The sequence below is a fragment of the Cuculus canorus genome, chromosome 3 (genome assembly GCF_017976375.1).
Source record: "Cuculus canorus isolate bCucCan1 chromosome 3, bCucCan1.pri, whole genome shotgun sequence".
Classification (NCBI taxonomy): Eukaryota; Metazoa; Chordata; class Aves; order Cuculiformes; family Cuculidae; genus Cuculus; species Cuculus canorus.
Genome location: NC_071403.1, coordinates 72,323,034 through 72,350,236, shown reverse-complemented (window position 1 = coordinate 72,350,236; position 27,203 = coordinate 72,323,034). Strand labels below are relative to the sequence as shown.

The 27,203-nt window shown below is 38.7% G+C and overlaps 1 protein-coding gene across 30 annotated transcripts in view; it reads left to right on the top strand.

Annotated features, from left to right (window-relative positions):
* NRXN1 (neurexin 1) overlaps positions 1–27,203 on the top strand; it is a 771,544-nt gene that overhangs the window by 520,208 nt on the left and 224,133 nt on the right. For all 30 annotated transcript variants that reach the window (XM_054061852.1, XM_054061851.1, XM_054061849.1 and 27 more), the window contains one exon: positions 3,910–4,091. In XM_054061852.1, coding sequence (XP_053917827.1) covers positions 3,910–4,091 — 182 coding nt within the window. The remainder of the gene's footprint in view (positions 1–3,909; positions 4,092–27,203) is intronic.

Sequence of the window (27,203 nt, the reverse complement as noted above, 5' to 3'; positions counted from 1 at the left end):
ATATGGGAAAGACAGAATTATGTCTATTACTGTTCCTTACCCAACAAAATTGCGATGAACGTGTGGAAGGTAGAAAGTTGTTGATTTTAGCAAAGTATTAAACTGCATCCGATGTGACTTCAGAGCAATAAATATTGAAAAGCTTTGCAGTCATCCACAGTAATAGATACAGTAAATGGGTACTAAACAAAATATTTATCTGCTTAATACTGTATAGGTAAGCAGATATCCTTGAGCTGCTGCCAGGCTGGGCTGAAATGAATGCACTATTTCATAAAGATGAATTTTGTGAGCAAGTAGGACTTGAGAGACCCAGGCCTTTAAAAAACATTACTGTATCTTGACCACGGGCAGTTTGTTACAATAGGAACTGTACTTTCACGGTTAAGAATTTCAAAGAGCTATATGGACATTTTCCCTAAGGATTGTGTAGCTGCGCGGCTTTGTAAAGAATTATGCAGTAAATTCTGCTGCTGAGAGATATAACTGGCATATTACAAACTTCCCTACTTACAAGTACTGTGCTGTTGGCATTGCTATTCTTGACATTCTAATTCTGCTGCTTTCAATTCTCTTGAGATGATAAACCCCCAACAACACAGTGCCATGAGCTAAAAGAGAGAGGGAAGATGACTGGTTTTTAGTAACAATGTTCTGAAAGACAGCAGAGACATTATAAGGTTTGTCAGAGAGCATAAAATCCTTCATGGAACAAATGAATTAGGCTTCCTCTGTTGTTTCTTAACAGATCCAAAACTGATAATAAGCAGGGTGGTTTGGAACAACTGCTCAGTTTCCAGCTTTAATAGTCAATGGGAGGTCAGACTATAAACTGAGATCAATCCCAGAGTAATAAATTTTACATTATTATATTTGTCTTTCTTGAAATATAAACGCTAGAGGACCCATTCTCAAATGGCTTCCGACCCAATTTTTTCATAATTAATACAGGAAATTCAAAGAACGTGACTCCCTGTACAGCTTAGACACAGGCAGATCTCTATTCATCAGCAAGGATTAATTGGCCAATTACCAGGCACACAGTTAGTTTGAAGTGCTATGAAATGGGCAGTTGTAAAGCAGGGATTTTTTTTTTCATAAAAAGCATAAGCTACATGTTATTGTGGATAAAAGATAAGTTTCTAACTTTGGTGTTGATTCTGCGTAGTTTGAGATTTACAGCTAGATTTATCCTACCCTACTGACATTGGCCTTGGCTACAATGAGGCTGCAGTATGGAATGAATTGCCCTTCATCAGTTTATTTGAAGGGCAATATTTAGCAAAAACTATGACAAAGATTCACTCTGAAGAACAACAACAGCCTCTCATTGTTCAGTTCTGAGTCTTGCTTTTGGGTCATTGTATTCAGAATGACTCCACCACTACTTGGCAAGCTTTTTCTTTGTCTTTTATATTGGGTAAACACATCTGTTACAACCAAGAAAAGGAGAATTATGCACACCCACTTAAATGTTATGTAGTATTCCAACATTTTCATCTGTGAGTTGAGGTCTAAGGAATTGTTTTTTATTAGCCTTCTCATTTCTGTTACTTGTAAGAACTGCATTCGTGACCTCACACAATATTTTATTAAGTCAACAGAAAGGCTGTCACTTTTTTTAATGAGCTTTGGATCAAGCCTTCAGTTTTTCATCAACACAGAATAAATCCTTTCACTACAGACACCAATGTGACACATATTGTACGAAGGTACAAACTGTTACTCCTTAATTGACTTGAGATTTGAAGTCAGCACAAACAGCAGAGAGGAGAACTTGGGGACCATCAAGAATGATATTACCTGTCTCATGTATCTTTGTTTTGGGATGTACTAGAACTGGAGATCCAACTGTCATTACTGAAATACATTATTGTGCATTTCAGAGCACTACATATGAGGAAAAAGGGGGGAGGGGCTAGCAGGAGGTGAAGTTTTTGTCATACATTCCTAAACCAGACACCATTTGCCCATTAACAAGCTTTTTTAAGGTATGGCCTGTATCTTCACTGCTCTTGCACAACCTTTACAGTGACGATAAACCCTGATTTCACTTGGATTGCAAGTGAAACCTTAGATATCTGATCTGTTATTGTGTTTGTCTTTGCTAGAGTTGACAAGTTTTCCTAAAACATATGCAGGTTGGTATTTTGCCATCAAGAGAAAAGCCAAGAAATCTATTTGAAGCATAGCGCTATCCTGCAAGTGTGTTGATATAAAATGAGATTTACATTTTTTTAAGTGCTATACTCAGTGAGTAAAATATTATAAATTGATGTAATAAAGGAAAAGTGATGTTAGAAATAAATATAGGATATATTTTCAAAAAGACCAGGTGATATTTTTGCTTTGAGATGGACACTCAGCAGTAGAGTAGGTTTTGAGACATCTGGATATTGAAGGAGTGGTCTAGCTATACAACTTTTCTTGTTTTCAGCTTTAAGAGTCTACATGTAAAGGAATTTTCAATCCTTTTTGTATGCCCACAGCATTTTTGGTCAAATTGAAAAAAAGAGATAAAATGGCAATTACGTTCTTATGCACTGTCTCCTTACATGGACATGGGAAATACATAGTGAGAGTATTTGGGGTAATAAACTGAACTGCACTTAATAAAGTTGAGTGTAGCCACACAGGGAGCCAGCTTAGAACAGCTAGTATAAAACATCTGTATTAGCAACATGATAACTTATCACCCTAAGGTTTGTCCTATCTGCATAGAAAAGAGGGAGGCTACTGAAAAGCTGAAAAGGGGCTCTTTATCAGGAAGTGCAGGGATAGGACAAGGTGGAATGGTTTTAAGCTGAAAGCTTATATATGACATATAAGGAAGAAACATTATACTGTGAGGGTGGTGAGGCACTGGCACAGGTTGCAAGCTGTGGAGGCTCCATATGGAGGTGCTCAAGGACAGTTTGGACAAGGCTCTGAGCAACCAAATCCAGTGGAAGGTGTCCGTGGGCATGGAAGGGGGTTGGAACTAGATGATCTTTAAAGTGCTTTCAACACAAGCCATTCTATGATTCTATAATTCTAAAAGAGCGAACAGCTTGTAGTGGCTTTACAAATGAAAGGTCAAGAGCGTGCACAATTTTGCCTGCTATTTGCTGTTGTTAGGATATGAGTTTTAGATGGAAAATGCCCGGATATGCTGCTATTTTAGTTCAGAGGAAATATGCTGGTGATGAAGTTAAGCGCCTGAGTGCTAAGTGGTTTCAGACTACAACACTTTTTTAAAACACATTATTGATTTTGTAAGTGAATGCTGGAGATAATGTGCAAAGTTTTCTACTCTTGTATGTTATGCATTGAATGTTATGCAAATAAGACGTTGCTTACTTAGATGGTAGACTGATATCTTCTTGTCCTTACACAATAAGTAAAGTGTGTTTCCATTTGTTACCTCCATCTGTCACAAGCTGATAAACCTCAGATCTGTAAAAGTCTTATCTGCATATATTTGTTAACATCTTGCTTCTCTGGGCAGGATGATATATCATAGGGTGCATCTTGGTTTTGTTGTGTAAATAAGGAGCTGCATTTTATTGTCAGTCATGAGATAACTGGAATTACTTGATATTTTTTCGCAACATAGACCCATGTTGGGCAAGCATTTGGTTCAGCTCATCCATGTCTGCACATCAGAGAAACATATGAACTCTTTAGAGTAGATTGCTGCATATGCAATTATATTATAATCTGTGTATATTATGCTATGTAAAAAGCACCAATATTTTGCTTGCTGAAAAATTTTCAGAGATAAAGACCCCTTCATGTTGTAATGTAGTCTTGCTTGGCTCTGTGAACCCATTTATATGTGAGAACATCTTGATTTTGTAGAACACATTATTTCCATGTGTGTTTGCATTGGTGAAAGTGAGCTAATTATCTTTAATTTCTGTTTTACAGCGGGAACAACGTATATCTTTAGCAAAGGCGGTGGACAAATCACTTACACATGGCCACCTAACGATCGGCCAAGCACTCGTGCGGACAGACTGGCAATAGGGTTTAGTACTGTTCAAAAAGAAGCGGTGTTGGTTCGAGTGGACAGTTCTACTGGGCTTGGAGATTATTTAGAGCTGCATATTGTAAGTATTATTAACAAGTGCATGATATTTCTTCTTGTCTTAATTGTTTTTATATTTGAGGGAGGGGAGTATTTTATTTTAATGTAAACACAAGAGTGTGTTAATGAGCCTTTTAGGGTTAATAGTGAACCGAATGATAATGGCTTATAGTATACGAAACTGTACATGGTCTCTGACATTCTGCCTGTTACTTTATAGAGTGCTGCTTTGTATGGATTTTCAATTAAAAATCATACCATGATACCTGTACAAATATAACTGTTTACTGCAATCTAATTACATAAAACAGGATTTCAGAGGAAGGTATATTAATCCTGGAGGACTGAGCCTGGAATCTGCTGAGGGAATTACAGTGTATCACAATTGACTGTGCTTATTGTTATTACTAGAATTTATCCTCTGATTTCACTACTCCTTTGTGATGATAAATCTTAAGTAGAAAGCAAGATTGTCAAGCTAGGAAGTCTAAAAAAAGTAATTTCAGCTGCCTTAAAGCAAATAACTAGCAATCAAAATTGAAAGCGTCTGGATTTTTATTGCAATGCAAATAAATGATTGGTCTGGATAAACATAACTAGACCAGTATAAAATTTCATTGTTTAGATCTGTCTCAACTTTCTTAATGTATTGGTTTGATTTTGATTTAAGAATCTGTCTACATTCAGGAACATAAGAATTCCTTTTGAATGAAATTACTTATTGATCCATAACCAATTACACTTTTACCCTCAGCAAACATTCAGCAGTGATCATTTTCAAAATTAGAGGGAATTACTGTATTCAGTCTTCCCAGACTCCTTATTCCTGTAAAGGCACTCTTGCATTGTGAACCAAGGCGATTTTTATTTATAGACCTGAGTAAATAAATAAAGAAAGAAGGCCTTAAATACAGTTCAGAGATTGTCTATGCCCTCCTCTTATGCTGAAATGCACAGACAGAACAGCAGGATGGTATTGTACAATCTTAATTTAAAAATGTGAACAAAGCAACTTCTCCCAGGGGCCAGAAAATCTTAGTGCCTACATTTTTCAAGGCAAGTACTATGTTGCTGAAGAAAACTAAAAAGTTTGCTTTCCAAACCCATTTCTAACATCAGGTGCCTTATCATCCTTTTTCCCTTTCTTTGCAATCTGAGACCAGATCTACCCATTGTGGACAACAAGGTTACTTTCTTGCAGTGTTTTCTTTTTCATTATCATGTTAAGGAATGTTCTTCTTGTAGTTTTACTATACCTGAAGCCAATCAAATCAAAACATTCATGCAGTCTGCTGTCTAGCCTTGGTTTTTCTATTTTAAACCAAACATTGTGTTCATTAATTTTGAGTTGGAGATCAAAAATTATTGCCAGCTCATGAGTGGTTTTGGGTGTTTATTTTCCATGTAACTTTCTTATACCCATGTTGTAGCAACAGATGGTATAATTTAAGGAATGATTGTGAGTTTTCTGAGGTCAGAAACTCTACCTGATTAACGGAGATGGGGAAAATAATAAATTATACTTTACTGGTCTTTTTAAAAGAGCTTTTATCCGTGACGTTCTGTGAGGTGATCCTGGCCTCCTCTTGTTGTCTTTGCAAACCTACTTGAAGCCTGCTCTGCTTTGGAACAAAATCCATGGTGACCGGGCAATTTCATTGGAAAGAGATCTAGCTTGAGAGCTGCTTCTCTTTGCTCTCTCTCTAGAGTGGCAACACTAAGGGACTGACCAGAAATTGTAAGACATCTGACAAGGAATTTTTTAAGGACCATGACTGTCACATAAAGCTTGGAAAACTGTTGGGATATAATTTCCCAAAATCTATTTCAAATAGTGATAATGTTCAAAAGCAAGTTGAAAGGCAGCGTTTTTAAAAGCACTCATGGTGCCAAAGAACATAAAACTTATTAAAGGTCATGGAATTGTAGACACTTCTGAGAATTTTACCTGAGATCTACTTTAGCTCGGCAAGATATTGTGAAACATCACAGTTGTAAAAATGAAGAAGATTGAAACAGAGAGGCTTGTGTAGATGTTATTTTTGAAAACTTTATTGGATTGAAGTTCTTCAATATCAGCAGCTACTGCATTAAACTAACAGTAATAAAAGTAGTGGGGGGGTTATGTTGTTCAAAACTACCTTCTTGCACAAATGGTGAGATGCCACTAAGAATATCTAATCTACTAAATAACCAGAAAGACATAAAAGCTCTGAGTAGTGGAAGGAGAAAAACTGGAAGGAGGGAAGAGTCTAATTCTATGCGTTCTTTTGTGTGCACCTACTCATCTGTTCGTATAATGAATATGCGTGAGCAATAAATGCCTTTGTACACTGAGATGCATTGTGCATGGATAACTTACCCATGTTATATCAACTATAACATTGTAGCATGGATATAGTTGTGATTTAATTATGCTGGGATTCAGTATTGCTGTATGATAGAAACTGGTTCTTCTTTTATTGAGCTTCTATTTTACCCAAGAGGTCATTAATCCTTCACATCCTCCTGATTGACAAAATCTGGGGCAGATGTGTAAGCACTGATTTTAAGTGTATTTTCAGCAGAACAATGGCAAAGTTCATTCAATATGCAATTATGGCTTTGAGTTGAAAAATTTGAATCCAAATCTTCACTAGCATGTTGGGAAGGGCGCTTATTTGGGATGTGTGAGAACAGAGCTATGAGGTGGCTTGCTCTTAACCTTCTTCATTCTAGGGATGGAAGAGCAAATTATGAGTTTGATTATGGCACGTCAACATGTGCTTGCCCTCTTTATTACTCTGTTTACTTAAAGGTGATGTAAACCTAATAATGAAATCAAGCTCATAAGGGATTCTGATTTGGAAAATTGCTACTTGATCAGCTGAATCACACCTTAGGTTAGAAAGACATTTATTTAGAGTAATCACTTAACCTCCTCAAATAACCATTGTTAATATCAGAAACACTTAAAAAAAAATGTAATCTACTGCTGCCAGATGCTTACAAGTTCCAGTGCAAATATTTTAAATTCCAAGGTAGATTATTATAAACTCCACCTGTACAGTAGCAGCCAGTAAAGGACTGTTTGTTTCTATGACACATATGCATTCCCGTGCTTCAAGAAAAGGATGCTAAAGTGACTTAGTCATCCAGAGATGCAGTAATTAGTTTCCATAGCAATCATTTGACTTCTGTTTTGGAAGTGGTCTCTGCAGTCTCTGCTGGGAGACCTAGTTCAGGAGGAAATACATACCATGCCTAAAAGTCTATTACCACTTCCTCAGATAGCTCTGAGAATTACTGTACAATCCTCCTTTCTTTCCCTTCTGCTTGGCATGGTCCACATCCATGCCAAACAGAAAATGGCAGCACCTCATTCACACAATGTTCAGTTAATCACCCAGTGCACTTCTGCACTTGGCTTTTTTATTGACTTCTAAAGCCCTCAGGTAGTTCTGTCAGTGATTCCTGTCCTACCTCTGCTTTTCTCGCTCTCCAAGTCACTAGACAGAAAAGTAGAGACAGATATAGTTAGGCCACTACCTTTCACAAACACTGTGCCGTGGCTGCCTCAAGTTTCCTGCTATTCTATGGTGAGGAACAAAGTGAAGTTGAACAAAGATAGTGCCTCAAAGGGCTAATAAATCCTTTTAAATTATATCTTCTGGTAATGCTGGTAGCATAGGAAACAGGCATTCTGTCCTTTGGCGTGAGTAATATTTGCTCAACTAATGAAGACATGAAGGGTAGGTTTCCACCAATAAACTTAAGCCACTTTTAAAAACTGATTAAAGTATAAATTATGCCACATTTGTAAGTTGCATTGTTAAAATGAAAGACCTTCAACTATACCAAAATGTAATATTTTATGTACTTGATGAACAGAGTCAGCAGGTTCTGTGTCTCCCTTGTTTGTGTTATTTGTCTTAAAATCAAAATATTTTGGGAACACAAACCCAGTGTTCTATGGTTTTATGATAACAACTGATTTTGAGATTGAGAACAAGAAGTCTGGGTGAGCATAAGGCCAGCAGAGCCTTTTAGATCTTACAGCTTTGGCATTCTAGAAAAGACACCCAGCCTATTGGAGCTGAGCTCCTTAAGCTGAACTAGGCTCCCTTCTCCTATCTCAAGCAGGGAGAAATTACTAATTAAGATTATTGCAGAAATTATGGATCTGCTGAAGTAGGTGATGTGGTGAAAATAGTTCTGATAATAAACACTCTAAAGTTTACAATGAGGCATAAGGCAGATAGATGTCAAAGTGTTTTGAACATTGTCCTAAACCTCTTCTGATGGAAGCTGGGGAAAACCACTCCTCTCTTCTAAAAGAAACTAAATTTGGGGTAGATTTGGGGTATTTTTTTATTTAATTCTCTGTAATTTTATTAGGACAAAATTATTATAGGGAAAATATAATCCAATGAGACTAATGCTGTCATGGGAAAGTGTGGAAATCTATTTTAAAAGATAACGTTACAAGGAGAAGTATGGTTTGATTAAGGACGGATAGTATCAATGTATGCAAGGTATAACCCACCTAAACCTGAAATACTCCAAAGATGCAGCATTACTGGCATAACAGATTAATCAGTATTCTACTTATATTTTCAAAAAGTGTTTGTGAAGCCTTCAGAGTTACAGTTGGTGACTGAGGTGTACAGTCATAGAGAAGGAAATACTGTCTGTCTTACTGAGAACTGGGGTTTGGATCATGGATAAACTCAGTTTGTGCTCTTCACCCCAGCCGTATATAAGCTGTATGAATTAAAATATATATTGTGGGATAGATATTTTGCATTTGAAACTTTCTTGATGAGGAAGATCAGGGTAAAAATCGAGTGAAAGCTTTTGTTAATTTTTGTCAGCTTTGGTCCAAAAATTCTCTTGGTTTGAAAGGAAGTTAAGGCTTCCCCATTTTCTGATCTATTTGGGTTTTGTGGACGACGTACTTCAGTTTTTTTTATGAAAGAGGGAAATATTTAGTATCTCCAAATGAAATGTTGACTTTTGTGTAAAAAATACACATTCAGTTTTGATTTTCAACTTTAAGTTAATGGAGTATTCTGCAAAAGTCTTCTCAACTTTTTTCCTACTCCTTTTGGGGAACATCTGGCAAACTTAAAGGGCTACGATTTCCTTCTCCCCTGCACCTGTCTCTTAGTTATATATATGCAGTATTCTCCAGCAGGCTTTTAATAGCTGACTCTGTTAGATTCTGTTGTACATATGCATAATATATAAGTAATTTTAATTTGTGCAAGTATAATGACCTTTCCTCAAGTGAACAGCGGTGGTAAAACTTGAGGATCAGACTTCTGAATGCACCAGAGAAAAAACTGCAGAGTCTTAACTTAAGTTTATTTGTTTATTCTCTTTTGACTGCTTTACATATCTTGGGCTTAATGCTTACTGTAAAGTCAATTGAAAGATTCTTATTGACCTGATTGTATTTGGATCAGTGCCTGGAGAGTTGGGTGTACTTTCAGTGAGATTGATGGTACAGATACCTTTGATTTTACTGATTTGTATCAGAGCTAATTAATTTTCCTAGGAAGAGTTGATTCTTTTTAAAAATATTTCCAGGATAATGTGTAGTCTAATAATAATCTTTCAAATATGGCATTCCTTATTATTATATTTGTATCTAAGACTTTTTAAGGCCAGTAGTGGCTTCTATATGCATCAAGCAGTAATTAATTTTAAATTGAACTATTAATATCCAGGAAGGATTATAAAAAAACCAGAAGTAGGTTTCAGTAATCTGATATTTTGGAAGTGCTGAGCATGCACATCAGTGGCTGAAGTCAATGGAAGCTGAATGTGGTCAGCTCCTCTGAAAACCAGGCCATCATCATATCAGCTAAGTGGGCATCAAGGATCACTCGGGAGCCCTGGAAAGACTTTGTATCATTATGTTTATCAGAGTTATAAGATTTAATATTGTGGTACCTTGGGGCACATGAAAATTTCTTAAGGTTGATGTTTTCTAATCCAGAATTCTACTAATAGTTGTTATTTCCCTATTATGATTATATATATTGTTATATTTTTGTTGTGAGTTTTATCCCCCCTCAATAATATATATAATGTATAGGAAGTTTAACTATTGTGGGCAGTGATTGTTCTGCTCTTTGGGGAACAAAAATCTCAGCAACCAGGCTATTTGTAATCTTAAAAATGAAGAAAAATGACTATGAAAGAAAGTTTTCCAGATTTGCTTATGGGTTTGAAAAATGAAAAGCAGTGCAATCAAAAAAGAATCATTTACGGGACTAGACAGGCAGGTGAGAATGCAGTTCAATATGCACAAGCATTAAGTAATTAGAATGAGAGCAAAGAATTAATCTAGGGGATTTGTGTTAAATGCGGCCATCATTCACATCACTGATCAGGCTAAAGATCTAAGTTTTTAGGAAGGTAAATAAATAAATCACTGAAATGGTCAAGTGTTTACCTGAAAATATACAACTAAGGTATTCTTTTGAATTAGCAGAGATGTAGATTTAAAAAACCTTGAAAAGGGATTTTATGATATAATTTGTGTGTGAACGCCTCATCTGGAATGCTCTGCACAGTCTGCTATCATGCACTGAGCAGCTGTAGTCTATCCTTGCCATAAATGGGCCAAATTCCTGAAAGAATGTTAGGGAATCGTAGAATCAGTTGATTGGAAGAGACCTTTGAGATCATCGAGTACAATGTACCTGTCCGCTACTAAACCATATCCCTGGGCACCTTGTCTACCTGTCTTTTAAACACCTCCATGGATGGTGATTCAACCACCTCTCTAGGCTGCCTGTTCCAGTGCCTGAAAGATGCACAGAATCATTTGATTGGAAAAGACCTGTGATATCATTGAGTACATTGGGAAATGTGCTAATTCTTGCACAGAACAGATTGATACTGCACTGTATGAAAAATGCGAATGGAATTTGTACAGTTGATATAATTAAACAATTTGGTTGTGATTGCCACCATGGAGCGCTGCAAGGAGCAATCCTGGTGCTGGTAGGGCAGGTCCAATTTCCCAGCTGGGATTTCCTGGTTGCCCAGCCTAGAAATGTACTTTAGGGAAATAACTCTTTTCATCTACTTCCTCTGCCTTGGGATGAAGAGAAGTTTTCACTTCTTCCCTTACCCAGCTAATAACTCCCTTATATATCCTGCTCCCTTTGTGCTTTGGGGTGAATTAAAGCTTCTGTATAATGGGATCATCACCCACTAGCCCCTTGTTGAGGGAAAACTGCACAACCAGGAGGTCCTAAGTTCTCAGCTAAAATACCATGTGTAAGTCTCAAAACGCTCCAGCCCTCAACACTGATTAATCTCCTGAGGTTCCTTCTTCAAGCAAAGATACAGAGCCTGGCTGAGGGTGAGTAGATATTTAAAACACTTCTGGTGGCCCCATGTACATTAGAATAACCTGATAGAAATATGGAGAGAATTACATGTGGCCATAGTGGTGTATGAACTGATCTTGCAGATTAGATAGTGGACTCTTAAGATCCCTTCAGATCTCACGTATCTCAAGATTGCCTGCAGGGAAGCCGAAGAAAGGCTCTAGATCAGGGAGAGCAGGTATAGGACAAGGGGGGGATGGTTTTAAGCTGAAAGAGGGGAGATTGAGATGAGATATTAGGAAGAAATGTTTTCCTGTGAGGGTGGTGAGGCAGTGCCACAGGTTGCCCAGGGAAGTTGTGGAAGTCCCATCTCTGGAGATGTTCAAAGCGAGGATGGATGAGGCTTTAAGCAACATGATCCAGTGGAAGGTGTCTCTGCCTATCACAGGGTGGTGGAACTAAGTGATCTCTAAGGTCCCAACCAACCCAAAAAATTCTATGGATCTATGATTCTAGGATCACACTATAACTTGAATCTATCTGTTGACTGAACTTCTAAATATCCAAAACTTTTTCACTGAATTTGATGGCCAGTCTTCCTTTGACTTTACTCTTGCACAAAGGAGGCTGTTGATCCAGCACGAGAAGAGAACGTAAACATGGAACTTAATTTTCTTGGGACCTTATTTAACTTAAATAAATACTAAAGATATTAAGAATAGAAGGGAATTGGGTCAAATCATGTTATACCAATAACAAAACCAGCATTTTTGAGCTCTGAAGTGGACCAATTTGGAGTTGCAAGCAGAAAGCAAGCGTATTTAATTAACATGAACTTGAAGAGGCTCATGACCTCTTCATAAAGCAGCTCGTATTTTTCACACTTACTTTTAAAGCTATGAAGTACAGTACTGATTATATCTTGTCTTATTTTCAAGGATTTTTTCTCTTCCCTTTCCCCTGTTACCTAATTTTTTTTTTGCCATGTCGTCAAACACAAATTCACGTGCTATGCATATTTTGCTCCCCCAGTGAATCCCACTGAAAGCAGGTGGCAGCCCCCTGAGGTCTCAGTGATTACATATCCTTTCTTTCCCACAGCATGAGGCATTCAGTATAGTTAAAGGAACAGAGGAGTCACTTCAGATGGTGAATAGATGGCATACTCACATGGAAGACCTTGATGAGGACCATTGATTAGTTCTGTTTAATCAAAGAACAAAAGCAGCAAAAACAAAGCAGATAAGCTTGTAGGCAAAATCAGGAGACATATGCCTTTGTAACTAGGTTTTTACACATACATAAATACCAAATTTCTGGTTTCAGAAAAGAGGACAGAAGAATTTCTTTATAATGTACAGATAAATAAATAGTCCATCTTGCCTCTGTAGCAGCACCTTTCCTAGTTAACATTAGATTCTCCCATGGATATTTAAGACCCGTACCAGTCTAATCAGGTCTTTTTAATCCCAAACTCCCTGCACTGGTTACTAGCCAACATCATAGAATCATTAAGGTTGAAAAAGACCTCTAAGTTCGTCCAGTCCAACTGTCAGACCAACACCACTGTGCCTACTAAACCATGTCCCAAAGTGCCACGTCTACAGGCTTTTAGAACACCTCCAGGGATGGTGACTCCACCACTGCCCTGGGAAGCCTCTTCCAGTGCTTCATCACTCATTCAGTAAAGACATTGCTCCTAATATCAAATCTAAACTTATGACATAACTTCAGGCTATTTTCTCTTGTCCTATCTTTTGTTACTTGGGAGAAGAGACCAATACCCACCTCTTTGCATGCAAAATTCACAGCTATTTCAATAACTTGGCAGTGACCCTTTCAGAACATTGTCATGCATAAAAAGAGCTGAGGAAAAATTTAGTAGCTGAAATTTTAGCAACCATGTTAAGATTTAAAAAATACTTTGCAGTAGCAGAATGGTTGAGATGTTCACTGAAACCCAGCTGATTACCCAAAGTAAGAAGTGCAAAACTGTAGTTAATTATTGTGATTATTTGGGAAATGAAAACTCTGGATGATTGAGAGTCATTTCCAAGAGCTAAGCCTCTTTTGTCTACCTGCCCTACATGTACTTTGCTGCTTATTATATCTATTGTGTATTTTATTATCATCATGGAATCATGGAATGATTTGGGTTGGAAGTGACCTTAAAGATCATCCAGTTCCAATCCCCCTTGCCATGGACAGGGACATCCTACTAAAGCAGGCTGTCCAAGGCCCCATCCAACCTGGCCTTGAATACCTCCAGGAACTGAGCTTCCATGACTTCTCTGGACAACCTGTGCCAGTGCCTCACAGCAAAACATTTCTTCCTAATATCTCATCTAAATATCCTTTTTTCAGCTTAAAACCATTCCCCCTCATCCTATCCCTCCACTCCGATCAAGAGCCCCTTCCCCACTTTTCTGTAGCCTCTTTCAGTCCTGGAAGGCTGCTCTAAGATCTCCTCAGAGTGTTCACTTCTCCAGACTAAACAAGTATATTAAGCATACACTGATGCTTATATTGAGTAATATAGTAGCGTCAGCCCTTATAATATTTCCTAGCCTGTTAGTGCCTTGTTCTGGTCTACTTTTAGAGAGACACAAGAAGATTTGGACTCCCTCCTCCTCCCTTGTGGGCATGCCTGGGGTGACAGGGCTCAAACCCAAGTAGAACTCATGTGTACTCAATGTGTTAGAAGCTGTGACAGTGCAGGATGTAGGCAGGTTGTAGATGCTTTGGGCTGGCAATGTGTGGTTTGGAAAAAAAAGAAAAGAATAGATGTAAGGCACAGCATCAGTTTCAGAGTATCCTAGACTATGCTTTTAGTTCCTGATGGCAGCTTGAATAAGCAAGAGGATTGCTGTGACCCTGTGGGAGAGGTTCAGGACATACCAGGGTTTGTTTCTTAGGAATATAAACCAGAACACGATATATGGCTGATTAATTCCCTGCCTTCTAAGTTTATGAGCTTTAAATGAGGGTAAGGATATAGTGTGTGATGTGGCGCAAAGGACCATGCTAGCAGTTTTTCAGTATGAACAATATAATTTTTAATACCGTAGATTTGCCTGTTAGTGCAGAACAAAGCTAAGAGAAACACATTGCTGGTGACCTGCACAGATTCTGACCCTAACTCCAAACAGTTCTTATCCTCTCACTTCCACTATTAATTTGCCTGAGGAAAATGCAGAAATACAAGTAGGTATGAGCAGGATCTGCATCAGGCCAGGAAGCTCCTGCTGGAAGGTGAAGAGGACAGAGACAATTTTACAGAGCCTGCTGCTTTGCTTCAGGCATTTGTTTAAGTAAACATTGCTATTATAGTTAATCACTTTGTGCTAATAAGGAAAGCTCGTCTTAATACTATTCTGGTTTTGTGAGATACTACCTTAATAGTAACTCATAATTAGTTAATTAGAGCACTGATTGAATTCAGGTTTTGCTCTGTGATCCCTCAGTTGTCATCACCAAACTGGAAACTTGTTTTAATGTTTAAAGATAGTTGGCTTTTTTCTTCCAGATAGTTTTATCCTCTTGAGCCTTTCTCACTTTTCTCTTACACCATGGTTGTCGATGAGGAGTAACTATAGTAAAATCACTGAATATAAGCTGGTGTACTGGAGGATAGGACTGTATGCAATGAGCCTGGTTCTTACGTTCATCTGATTTAGTTACTGAACTCCTACAGTCTCTGAGGTCATACAAGAAAAAGGCACAGAGCCAGGAATTTATCTGTATTTCACAAAACCCAGTTTATCAGTTATATTTTCATCTACTTTTCATTAACTTGCCTGTTGTGCTGTCTAATCACTGTCTCTCTTACCTGAGTACAACATGCTTGACATCCATCTACCTCCACTCAGTGTATCACTGAGCAGCCATTTCCGTTCTCTCCCAGCATCAACCTTAGGTGTGTAACGTTTGCCTTCTCTATCCATTATACAGCAATTTTTCCATCTGGCTGCTCTAAAGTCTCTTTTTTTTGGCTTAGATCGCACTGATCCCAAGAATTTCTGCCACAATGACAGAGAAGATAGGGATTTAATGAACTGACATTGTCAGTGTTCTGGTGGTTTATGCTTAATGTAACAATCCCAGTAACAACAGATGAGTTTCCCTGTTAAGTGTTTGGAGAGGCTTAAACATCTCTCTGTATGTGCAAGCCCATTTACTCTGAAGCATTCTGATGCTCCAGAGGGTGAATTATGAGGGTGACTCATGCATTTCTTGGCTTTTGACAATTACCTAGATTACACTGAATAAAGGATACTGAGGAACAGGAGTCCTTCACTTCTGCCAGTTCTGTGTCAATTTATCCTGAAGCTTTCAGCACATCTGCATGAAACTACTAACACAGCTTTAACTTCTTGTGCTAGAATATGTAAGTGAAAATACATGTTCAGCCTAGGACCAAATGGAATTCCAGATATTCCCTCAGGGAGAAGTAAATCATGCTTGCTGCTGCAGCATTATGCGTTCTCTGTGGTCTAGGAAAAGCCCCTTGTACAGGATTGGGAAACCTTCCCTCTGTGTGTTCTGCTGTTGAGTCATGTACTCCCCATCATCCAGAGCCTCTGGATTGAAAGATGGGGTAGAAAAAATACATTGATGGGTGTTTAGGCTGATGAAGGGAGATTTAGATGAAAAGTTAGGAAGAAATCTTTTTATGTGAGGCTGGGGAGGCCCCTGTGCAGGTCGCCCAGAGAAGTCATGGATGCCCCATCCATGGAGGTGTTCAAGGCCAGGTTGGATGGGGCTTTGAGCAGCTTTTTTGCAGTGGAAGGTGTCCCTGCCCATAGCAGGAGGGTTGGAACTGGATAATCTTCAAGGTTCCCTCCAGCCCAAACCATTCTACGATTCTGTGATCCTCCACAGATCTAGTTGTGCTCCAATTTAGGGCTGCAATCTCTTGTTATTTTCTCTTCAGCCCTCACTTTTGATGGAGTCATGCCTTCCTGCCTACACACTGATCTACAGATTGTGTTCTTCCTCTTTGCTGTGAAACCCTGTTAATATCTTGAAGCCTTATTTTTCCCTATACGTGTTTATTTCCTGACCCCATGAATTCCATGGAACAACAGAGAGTTCCTGGAGCATAAGTGCCCAACCTTTCCCTCGCATAGCAGATGGAGCTTTTAAGATTCACTGTGCATTGTGTAGTAGTGCCTTCCCATTTAGGGACAAGCACAAAGAGCGTTATCATATGTAAAACTACTCTACAGTAACTTCTACCATTTAAAATAAAAAGTGAAAAGATTATGCTATAGAGCCTTAATAACCACTCAGCATACTTGATAATGTCAATGCTGTCGGTATATTCACCGCTATGTTTAATAGCTGAACAGATGCAACTCAGTAGAGCTCCACATGGTATGCAACAGCAGGGAGCCCCATTTGACAAGTTGGGTTTGTTTATTTCCTTTCCAGAGAGCTTGCTCCGATATCCCAGGTTCCTGTAGTATTTTGATTCACTATTCAGTGAACAGAAAAAGGCAAGGGGATTCTGTACTGCTTGTTTTCATAGCAAGAGGAGGTCTGACTTATTAGTGGGAGTACTTTGAAATTCCTAATAAAGCTAATGTAAGGCACGTTTTAGTGTAAAATTATCAACCCTTGATCTGAAAAGAGCTGGTTTATAGCAGGTAGCATGTATCTTCATGCACAGTTTGCTTGTAGGATGACAACAATGCTGAGTTTTGGCGGTGGCTTCAGGGTTTGGGGATTTATTGTTCTTTAACTGCAAGATTTCATGTACACATCTGCAAGTCGCTTTGCACAGTGAGCAATAACTCTTAGCTGTAATAGTGCCATGGGATGCTGCAGTTGTTGCGTGCTTCTAGGTTTGGTCTCCGTGGAACAATTCATAGGAGCATTTTGTTAGACTTTCCAATCTTCTAATTGCTTGTCTGGAAAAACACCTGAGCTTATGCTCTGAGGCTAAAATAAGATAGCTGGGAACTTTATATATTCTAAAAAATCATGGGATAATAAAGGGTAGGTAATGAAATCTTGGCTTTATGATATGGGTATTTGTTTCCAGGAAACATCTAATAAAGATGGGAACAATGCTAAACGTGCTGCAAGAATTATGTTATCCACCTCATATTACCTGGTCGATAAATAAACTCCCTTGGTTATATTTCCCATTCCTTATTAATGTGGTCATATAGTTAAAGGTAGGGGCTGCCAAGGGCTAAATTAATGGACAGTGTCTTCCCCAGAGCTAAAGACTTGCCACAGTTTTGTGCTCAGCTCGAAGATATTTAAGATTTCTGGGTTTCTATTCCTAATCCACATTTTAAATATTTTGCTGTCTATTTAAACTGACATTATTAAAGCATTGATTTTCTTTTCTCCTTTCTTTCTTTTCACCACATATTCAAACTCAAAACTACCACCAGCATGTCTCCTTGTCACAGCTGTAGTGTGATAGATGATGACACCAAGCTGTGCCAGTGTGGGAGGAGGGGGGATCGGGGTTGTGAGCACTGTGGAGAACTGATTAAAATTCAAAATGAGCTTGATAAAGTGGAGAAATAGTCTGAAATCAGGAAGATGAATTTCCACAAAGGAAAGCGTCAAGTTCTGTACCTAAAATGGAAAAAATCAAACACACAGCCATAAAATGGGGAGTAATTGTGGCCAAGAAGCAGTTCTGTGAGAAAAGATTGGGAAGTTACAGCTGATTGCAATTTGCTGCAGAGACAGAGAGGCATCAGGATGAATTGACAACATGTGGGGTGGCAGAGGAGGCAAAGAAGTTAATTGTTCACTCAGGATTGCTGGGACCTTAGCAGAAGAAGTATGGCTGGTTTCGAGTGTTTGGTTTTGAAAAGCAGGTAAGAAAATAAGGGACCTAGTAAAATAATTAACAAAATACTCTAATTTAATTGAAGAATGGATTTAGTTTTGCTTATAAAAGAGGAGACAGGGATTGAGTGGATATGAAACCTGTCTTTTAATATATACAGGTTGTTATAAACAAGGCTGTAGCTAATTATTTTTTTTTGTCCCTCTGTCAATAAGAGTTGCTTTGATTTGTAACGATGCTGTCACGTATTCAGAAAAGGATACCAGCTCTGTTTGCTGATTATCAGTGGAGCAGATTATGTAAGCAGGCCATATTATTTTATGCTTCTAAGATTGGACTACCTTCCTATCCATAAGAGGAATGCCATGGTGAATTGTACTGTGTGGTTTTGCTGAAGTTATCCTAGATGTACTTGCTGTTGGAGGTGAGTGATGGGTGTAGCAAGGTCTTTGTAAGCGGCACGCTCCCATTTATGCTGCAGTTTTTAACTGGCAGACTTAGGAACAGGAATGATTTAAGATGAAGGCATAGATGTAAACACAGTGAGGTTCTCTGTTTACATTCTTAAAGACACAGAAAAAGGAGTGAGTGAGCTGCTGTTAAGCATTTTCTTTTAGTATCCATTGGTCTCAGAGTCATCAGCAAACTCTGAGGTGTGCAGCAGCATGAGGCGGAACCTGCTTTTCCTTTGCTGTATCGGCATCCTCCCTTGTTTATCATAAGCCAGCTGCTTTGCTGCTCTATGCAGGGAAGAAATTTGACTCTCTACTCTGAGAATTGTTCCCTTGCTGAGCACAGTCCTATTGGTGTCTTCTTCACCACCTGTTGGCATGTTCTTGCTCTTCAGCTTGTGGGAAAAGGTGGCAGTGATGTAACTAACTTTGCCTCCTCACCCATCTCTCAAATGTCAGTGAGCGTTTGCTTTGGTTGCTGCGTGGGTACAGTGAGGCAATTTGAATCATCTTGGTGTAAATCCAAAATAGCCTGAGCGGGCTAAACAGATTACTAAGCAAAGCTCATTTGATTATACTCAAGACTAATGTGCAATTGGGGTGTAATTAATTGTCAGGTTTCTGAGTTATTTGGCCAGTTTGTTGGCTGCAGATACAGAGATGCAGTTGTGTGACATGTTTCTTTTAAATTTTCTTGTTGCAATAATGCATTCAGATTACATAAAAGGCAATAATTGTTCACAAATTGAGGAAGTTAGGCTTTTCTGTTTCATTTCTAAAAAAGATTTTCTGTTTTCTTAACATTAGTGACGAGGCTTTCTAATTTTTTTCAACAGAAAGTAGAGTTTTAAATTTCCTTTAGCTACTAACAGATCTCAGAACTTGAGGCTCAAATCTTAATGAATCACAAAGAGGTTTTATCTTTTATCTTTTTTGTATTGTTCTCTGGAACTAAAGCTTGAAAATCTGTACATTTGCTAGTCGGTAGGTTATACTCTGGGTTTACACTGGGACAAAGGAAAGTGATTGCTCTGGGCAGCAGCCATGCTGCATCTGCAGAACTTGGTCTGCACTCAGGCATCTTGGGTCTTGGGGTCATCACTTTGCACCAGCAACCAATGCTGGTCTGCTTCAATGAAAATTGGTAGCGTTTTTGGTTTTTTTTTCCCTGTGGTCAGCCATGAGAGTTGAAAGAGGTGAGATTTAGATGAGGTTTTGGGAAGAAAATCTTTCCTGTGAGGGTGGTGAGGCACTGGCCCAGGTTGCCCAGAGAAGTCATGGATGCCCCATCCCTGGAGGTTTTCAAGGAAAGGATGGATGAAGCTTTGAGCAACCTGATCCAGTAAAAGGTGTTCCTGCCCATGGCAGGGGGGTTGGAACTAGATGACCTTTAAGGTCTCTTCCAACCCAGAGAAGGATCACACGTTTGTCTGTGTGCCAAGGAAGGTAAACCTCCCCTACTCATGTCACTTCACCCTTTAATCCTGTTTTCTAACTCTCTCCTCCTCAAGTTGTGTCATGCAGCTTCACCAGCTGTTTTGCACTTCTTTAGCCAAAAAGGTAGGTCATAGATTTGCTTCATTGCCCCAAAATATAGAAGTTTCCAGGCTGATAATATATGTCCTTTCATTGAGGTGGAAGGAAAACGATGAATAAAATCTTTGCTGTGACTGTGTCAGGATTGTCACTTTATCAGTCTTGTAATGGAGGTGTTGTTCAGCATTCCTAATTATGATATTAATCTTCACTATCCCCTGACAGAGGTGTAATATCTAGAATACCAGTGCATGACAAATATATTACTTCTGACCCTCAGAGGCACCATCACAAACACTGTTGCGTTGCTGGCAAACCTAATTGGTTCCCTATTGTCCTTTCTTTTCTGCCTGAAAATATTTGAGATTCACACTGCATTTTTCCTATAATGTACAGTAACATTAAAAATAGAGATAGGAATATGGTCTTGTATGAATCATGTTCTCCCACACATGTGCTACTCATAAAGGGATTATCAGAAACATTTTTTGCATTGTTAGTATTGAAATTATAGACAGCATTGATTCTGAATCTGAATTTTTCACCTGCAACCTTATGCTTTTAGGAATCTTACTGATTTGGTTGGAAGATGTCACTGCCCATGGCAGGGAGTTTGGACTTGGATGATCTTTAAGATCTCTTCCAACCCAAACCATTCTAATTGTATGATATTTTTAGTTAGTTTTGAAGTTCTAGCTTGCAAGAGAAGTTACTGCTCGCAAGTAAATTACTGTCCTCTGGTGAGTTGGCGGGTGTAGAGAAGGCGTATTCCAGGATGTGGAGAAGGTAGAAGAGCCTTTCTTCCATCCCATTCTGCTGTGCTTCACTGTGGGCCTGTTTTTTCTGCTACTGCTCGGCTGGCTGGCTCTTCTACGAGCATTCAAGGTGGGATACTCATATTTGCATTTCCCGCCACTTTAGGCACATGCATCTGTCTTGAAAAAACATACAGATTTTCAAACTGCTGTTGTTTTGATCCAGTACATGTTTAAACCAGCAAATCGGACCCTTTTAGGTACATATCAAGAACTATGCATTTAGTTACTGCCCCATGTGTTTCTGTTCACTGCCAGAAATTTGGTGTAGAAGGAGAAAGATCAGCAACCTGATCTTGGCAGCAGTACTGTTTAAGTCAGAAAACTGTGTTTTCAGTCTGATTTCTTGATGGAAACTGGGAAATCATTAAGACTGGAAAAGAAAGTACCAAGAAAGGCAAAAGTACTCATTCCTCAGCACCACTAACCAACTGTTGCTGACTTCAGTGAGACCAGAAGAAACCTGAATTCCAGTCCTTTCTCCACCTAGTTCAGACTAGGACCTGATCCAGACTCCCACACTGTAGTTAGAGGACTTTAATGTCAACTTTTGACGCATGGTGACTGAATCTTGGTTTCGTTCTGTGTTTCTAAGAATGTATGTTTTTTAATTCTTGTTGCTTTACATCAGAAAGGAGATGGTTTTCAAAACTTTCTTTTTTTCTAATTTAATATATGGAAAGCAACTGTTTTTTTTAGCCAGTCTTAGAGAAAATACATTTTCTATGTATTGATTCCCTAATGGTCCTATTTATTTTCTGATCATTAGAGTCCAGGTTGCTGTTGTTGCTGAATTCAGAACCCATACAGCAATGAATTCCTTTGGAAGTTGGGTGAAGCGTTTTCATTCAGAATTCAGGATGGAGATTTACTTTATAGCTTGTTAAAATAAATGAAAATAATTTCTAGCAGTTGTTTCTAGAATTGTTTAGAAGTGCAGGAGGCAAGGAATTTGAGGAGCAGTGCAGCAGTTGCACAACTTTAGGGACATATTAAAAGAAAACTGTCACTGTGCACCAGCTTTTACCATGAAACATGGCATAATCATGCTTCCTAGAACCCACTGTATATTTCCAAAGGCCAAGACCTTTTATAAATCCCTCAATACCACTGAATTTGTTACTTCTCCATAGCAGAATTGGATATGTCTGTAGACGTGGACAAGGGACATGATGATAAAGCACTGTAGTGGTGGAAAAGACAGAGCAATTAGGTGACACATTTTCTTGTGTGTTGTAGTGAGTATTTCCCTAGCTGTAGAAGAGGTTTATGCATTTTTTTATTACTAATTCTAGCCATCTGAGCTATTTTAAATCTGGATTCTGTATTATATTTGCTTGACTTATTAACACCCCCAGGAAAACACAGGCAACATAATGATTCTCTGTATCAATCACTTATCATAAAACTTCCAAAAGACTTAGTAATTCTAACCAAAAATTAATGCATTAGAAGCATTAGTATGTATGTGAAAGATTTTTTAAAAGGCTTTTTAATGGTTTAAGACTAAATAACCTCTTAAAAGCTAGCTGCAAATTCCCATTTTATTTCCTCCTCATAATGAATTCCTGCTGTAAGTATTTTAAAGCTCTAAAACTGGATAGAGAGACAAGTTGTTGGGTTTTGTTTCTATTGGTTATCATGCAATTAAGAGGATATTTGCTATGGCAGAAACGTAAATGGAGAAAACTCTCATTATTGTTCATGCACATAGTTTTGGTCACTCTTTCCTTACCTCACGTCCTCTGAGTGATAGAAAATAAATACATACAGGTTGCAAATGGAAAGTCTTTTAACAGCTGGTGTTAAATCTGATAGATTCAAAATGATCTTTTGATGAAGACTGTGTCCATGAATTTTCTTCATTTTTTTCTAATACTTCTATTTTTCTATATTTCTAGGGCAGCGTGTACTCGATGCATACAGAAACCTGATATGCAGAGTTTGCATCCATATGCATTTCAAACTTTTAAGAAATATAATCATTTCTGTTTCTGAAATGAAAAGTTTCATTACAGTTCTTTTGCCAGATAACACTATTTTTTTTTGCATCATAACAAGGGAATTGACTCTAGCATTAGAGGTAGGTAATCCAGAGGATCACCTGGCCAACATGCAGCTCCTTAATTTTAGTTACTAATCTTAACACTAACTTCTTTAGCTTGCTATTTTAATTTCTTCAGTGTTGCATTCACTTCTTTTTTTAATTTTAAATTTTAAACCCATTTACTTATCTTCTTTTTTATTACAAAATTAGTTTTTTTAAATAATGACAGAAATATGGCTGTAAGGAATCATGTAGAAATAATAGACAGCATAAGTTCTTCAGTGCCTTTTTTTCCTTTATTTTTCCTTCGTAAGACACAAGATTATGCATTTGTTCTACTTACTCTTGCTGTTCCACAGCAGCACAGTAGAAGTTAATTCCAATTTCAACGGTGTTGGTTAAAATAAATTTGGAAAACATAGCTTGTGCTAAAAGCAGATATTTAGGTTTTGTTGTGTTGGCATAAAATTAACAGAAAATGTAGATTAGCTTTACACCCTTCTGGTATTAGTTCTTGGTCCTGTTTCCAGTTTTTTTCTGCAAGGTTATGAACACTAGTCACTTTAGTAGTAGCAGTAGTATTTTAAGGAATGCAGTGTAAGTTGAATCTTCTGATAATGGAAATAAAACTGTTTTTACAGGACTCTAGGAAGGGGAATAAGTAGTGAGATTATGCCTAGTCACCCTCTTGGTAACAAATGTAGCAGAAAAGTGTCTCGCTGGTTTAGATTGAGTATTAGGAAAAATATCTTTACTGAAAGAATGGTGAATCATTGGAACAGGCTCCCCAGGGAAGTGGTGAAAGGATTTAAAAAGCATGTAGATGTGGCACTTGGGGACGTAGTTTAGTAGGTGCAGTTACGTTGGACTGGATGATCTTAGAGGTCTTTTCCAACCTTAACGATTCTATGATTTTATAAGCACAATTCTGAATTAAGACTTTTAACCCCTGTGTGACTTGCAGGATCATTCATTAAAAAAAAGAAAAACAAAATAGAAACCCTAAAGTGCAAGGGTACAGCTCTTCAAGCTGAATTGCACCACTTATTTGAATATACAAATCCAGAACCTTAGCTGGGGTCAGCTTTTAAACATAGACTGTCTAGGTCCACATATGAATGCTTCAGTGTAGTGAGAACCAAATAGATCTACCGCTTTTATGATCTGCCCTGTGATTCCCAGTGAAAAGCATAAATGAATTATTATGCACCCATCTCTTCCACACAAAAAAATATCCTGAGGAAAGGTGTCAGACTTGATCACTTGAAAATTTCTTATAACTGCATCAGATATAAAAATTATTATATTGGATGACAATTTCTATTATTTTCACAAGGTCCATTCAGTTTAATTATAATTTACCACTCAAGTATACCATTCTCTTCATGTTAATCTTCAAATTATTCTTGCTTTTGCTATGTATGAGTCATAGAAAGTACACCTAATTAATACCTCTGCACACTGCTACAATTAAACATTAATCAGATTTGATTTTGAGAGTAATGTGCTACCAGTCTTCTGAGTTACGACCTGATAAAAATTTCATTACCCTAGTTATAAGTTCTCAATGGGGAAGGAATTTCCATTTAGTGCATTTAGTACCTAGTGGTGTCTTCTATATAAATTTTGCTCTCCTCCTACATCTATATAGATAAATTGATCAGAAAATCAGAAGTAGTGACACAAAGTAAACTGACCTTCTAGAGTTTCCAAAAACTGCACAGTCATGAGCCTATCAGAAGGATATAACCAGCACAAGAGATGATGCTTTTTATCATGGGATGGTGGTGTTGAGTCAGTGTATTTCCTCCTTCCCTTTCATTTTAGAAGGGAAAGTCAAGAGATGTGAGCATTAAACAATGAATGAACTTTCAAACCCCACTTGGGGCTTACAGGAAAGCTGGGGAGAGGCTCATGATCAGGGAGTGCAGGGATAGGATGAGGGGGCATGATTTTAAGCTGAAAGAGGAGAGTTTAAGGTGAGATCTTGGAAAGAAATGTTTTCCTGTGAGTGTGGTGAGACACTGGTACACGTTGCTTAGAGAAGCTGCGGATACACTGTCCCTGGAGGCTTTTGGGGCTGGGTTGGATGGGGCTTTTAGCAACCTGATGCAGAGGAAGGTGTCCCTGCCCATGGCAGGGGTGTTGGAACTGGATGATCTTTTAAGATCGCTTCCGACGCAAACCATTTAATGATTAACAGTAGGATTCCTGCAATTGATATAAGCAGTTGAACCTGGTTGGTTCGGTTATTTTTGTTTCTTTTTTTTTAATCCCTGATTGTTGGTTGGAAGAAAAATCCTAATGTTGGACCTGTTTATGTTAGAATGAACAAACGAGAGGCCTGAGGAGGTTGCTATAGAGTTGCTTACTTGGGCTGTGCATTTCTCTGCTTTTGGTCACCGCTCCCCACCCCACCACCAATTCCTTGACTCAAAGAGTAGCTGTTAATAAGTCAAGGGATCATAGAATCCCTGGGTTGAAAAAACCTTTGAGATCATCAAGTCCAACAGTACCTGTCCACTACTAAATCATATCCCTAAGCACTTCATCTACCCATCTTTTAAATACCTTCAGGGATGGTGACTCAGTCATCTCCCTGTGTAGCCTGTTCCAGTGATTAATAGCACTTTCAGTGAAGAAGTTTTTCCTAATGTCCGCTCTGAACCTCTCCTGGCGCAGCTTGAGGCTATTCCCTCTCATCCTATCACTTGGGTAAAGAGATCAATACCCACCTTTCTACAACCTCCTTTCAGGTAGATGTAGATAGTGATAAGGTCTCCCCTCAACCTTCTCTTCTCCAGGCTAGACAACTCCAGTACCCTCAGCCGTTCCTTGTAAGACTCGTGCTTCAGCCCTTTCACCAGCTTTGTTGCCCTTCTCTGGACATGCTCTAGAACCTCAATGTCTTTCTTGTAGAGAGGGGCCCAAAACTGAACACTGTATTTGAGTTGTGGCCTCCCCAGTGCTGAATACAGAAGCAGAATCACTTCCCTGGTCCTGCTGGCCATGCTGTTTTTGATACAAGCCAAGATGCTGGACTTTGTACTTGGGCTTGTTAAACCTCACTCCTTTGGCCTCAGCCCATTGATCCAGCCTGTTCAGATCCCTTTGCTAAGCATCCCTACCCTCAAGCAGATCAACACTTCCTCAGTGTTGTTCAACAGCTTACTCTGCAAACTTATTAAGGTTACATTCAATCCCTTCATCCAGGTCATTGATAAAGATACACATCTGTACCCAGAACTGAGCCTTGGGGGAACCACTTGTGACTGGTTTCCAACTGGATTTAGCTCCATTTACCAAGACTCTTTGGGCCTGGCCATTCAACCATTTTTTTACTCAGCAGGAGGTTATGCCTGTCCAGGCCAGCGGTAGCCAGTTTCTCAAGTAGAATACTGTGAGGAATGGTGTCAAAGGTTTTACTGAAGTCCAAGCACACTATATCCACAGCCTTTCCCTCATCCATTAAGTGGGTCACCTTGTCATAGGAGATGATCAGGTTAGTTTGGCAGGACCCGCCCTTCATAAACCCATGCTGACTGGGACTGATCACCCAGTTGTCTTGCATGTGCTGTGTGATAGCACTCAAGATGACCGAGATCTTCCCCTGCACTGAGGTCAGTCTGACAGGACTGTAGTTTCCTAGATCCTCCCTCTGGCCCTTCTTCTAAATGAGTGTAACATCTGCCAATCTCCAGACAAGTGAAATTTCCCCAGTCAGCAAGGACTGCTGGTAGATTATGCAAGGGGGGTTTCAAGTACCTCTGCCAGATCCCTTAATACCCTTGGGTGTCCCATCTGGCCTCATGGACTTATGGGTGTCTAATTGGACAAGCAGGTCTTTAACCATTTCCTCTCGGATCATGGGAGCTTTGTTCTGCTCTTTCTCCCCGTCTTCTGACTCATAACAACAAGTGGGCAGGTAGGGAACTAGCTTTATTGCACCCCTGAAACTTAGCCCTGACTCTACTAACTTGCTTTCAATGGTGAAAAATCCTTTCCAAATTCTCAGAATTTAGCTCTCCCAGATCATCTGTAGCTAAGAGGTATTTCTTACATTTGATTTCTTAGAGAGCTTATCCCCCTCTCTTCATTTTATAAAAAAACCAACAGATAACTTGGTCCAGGCAAGGACA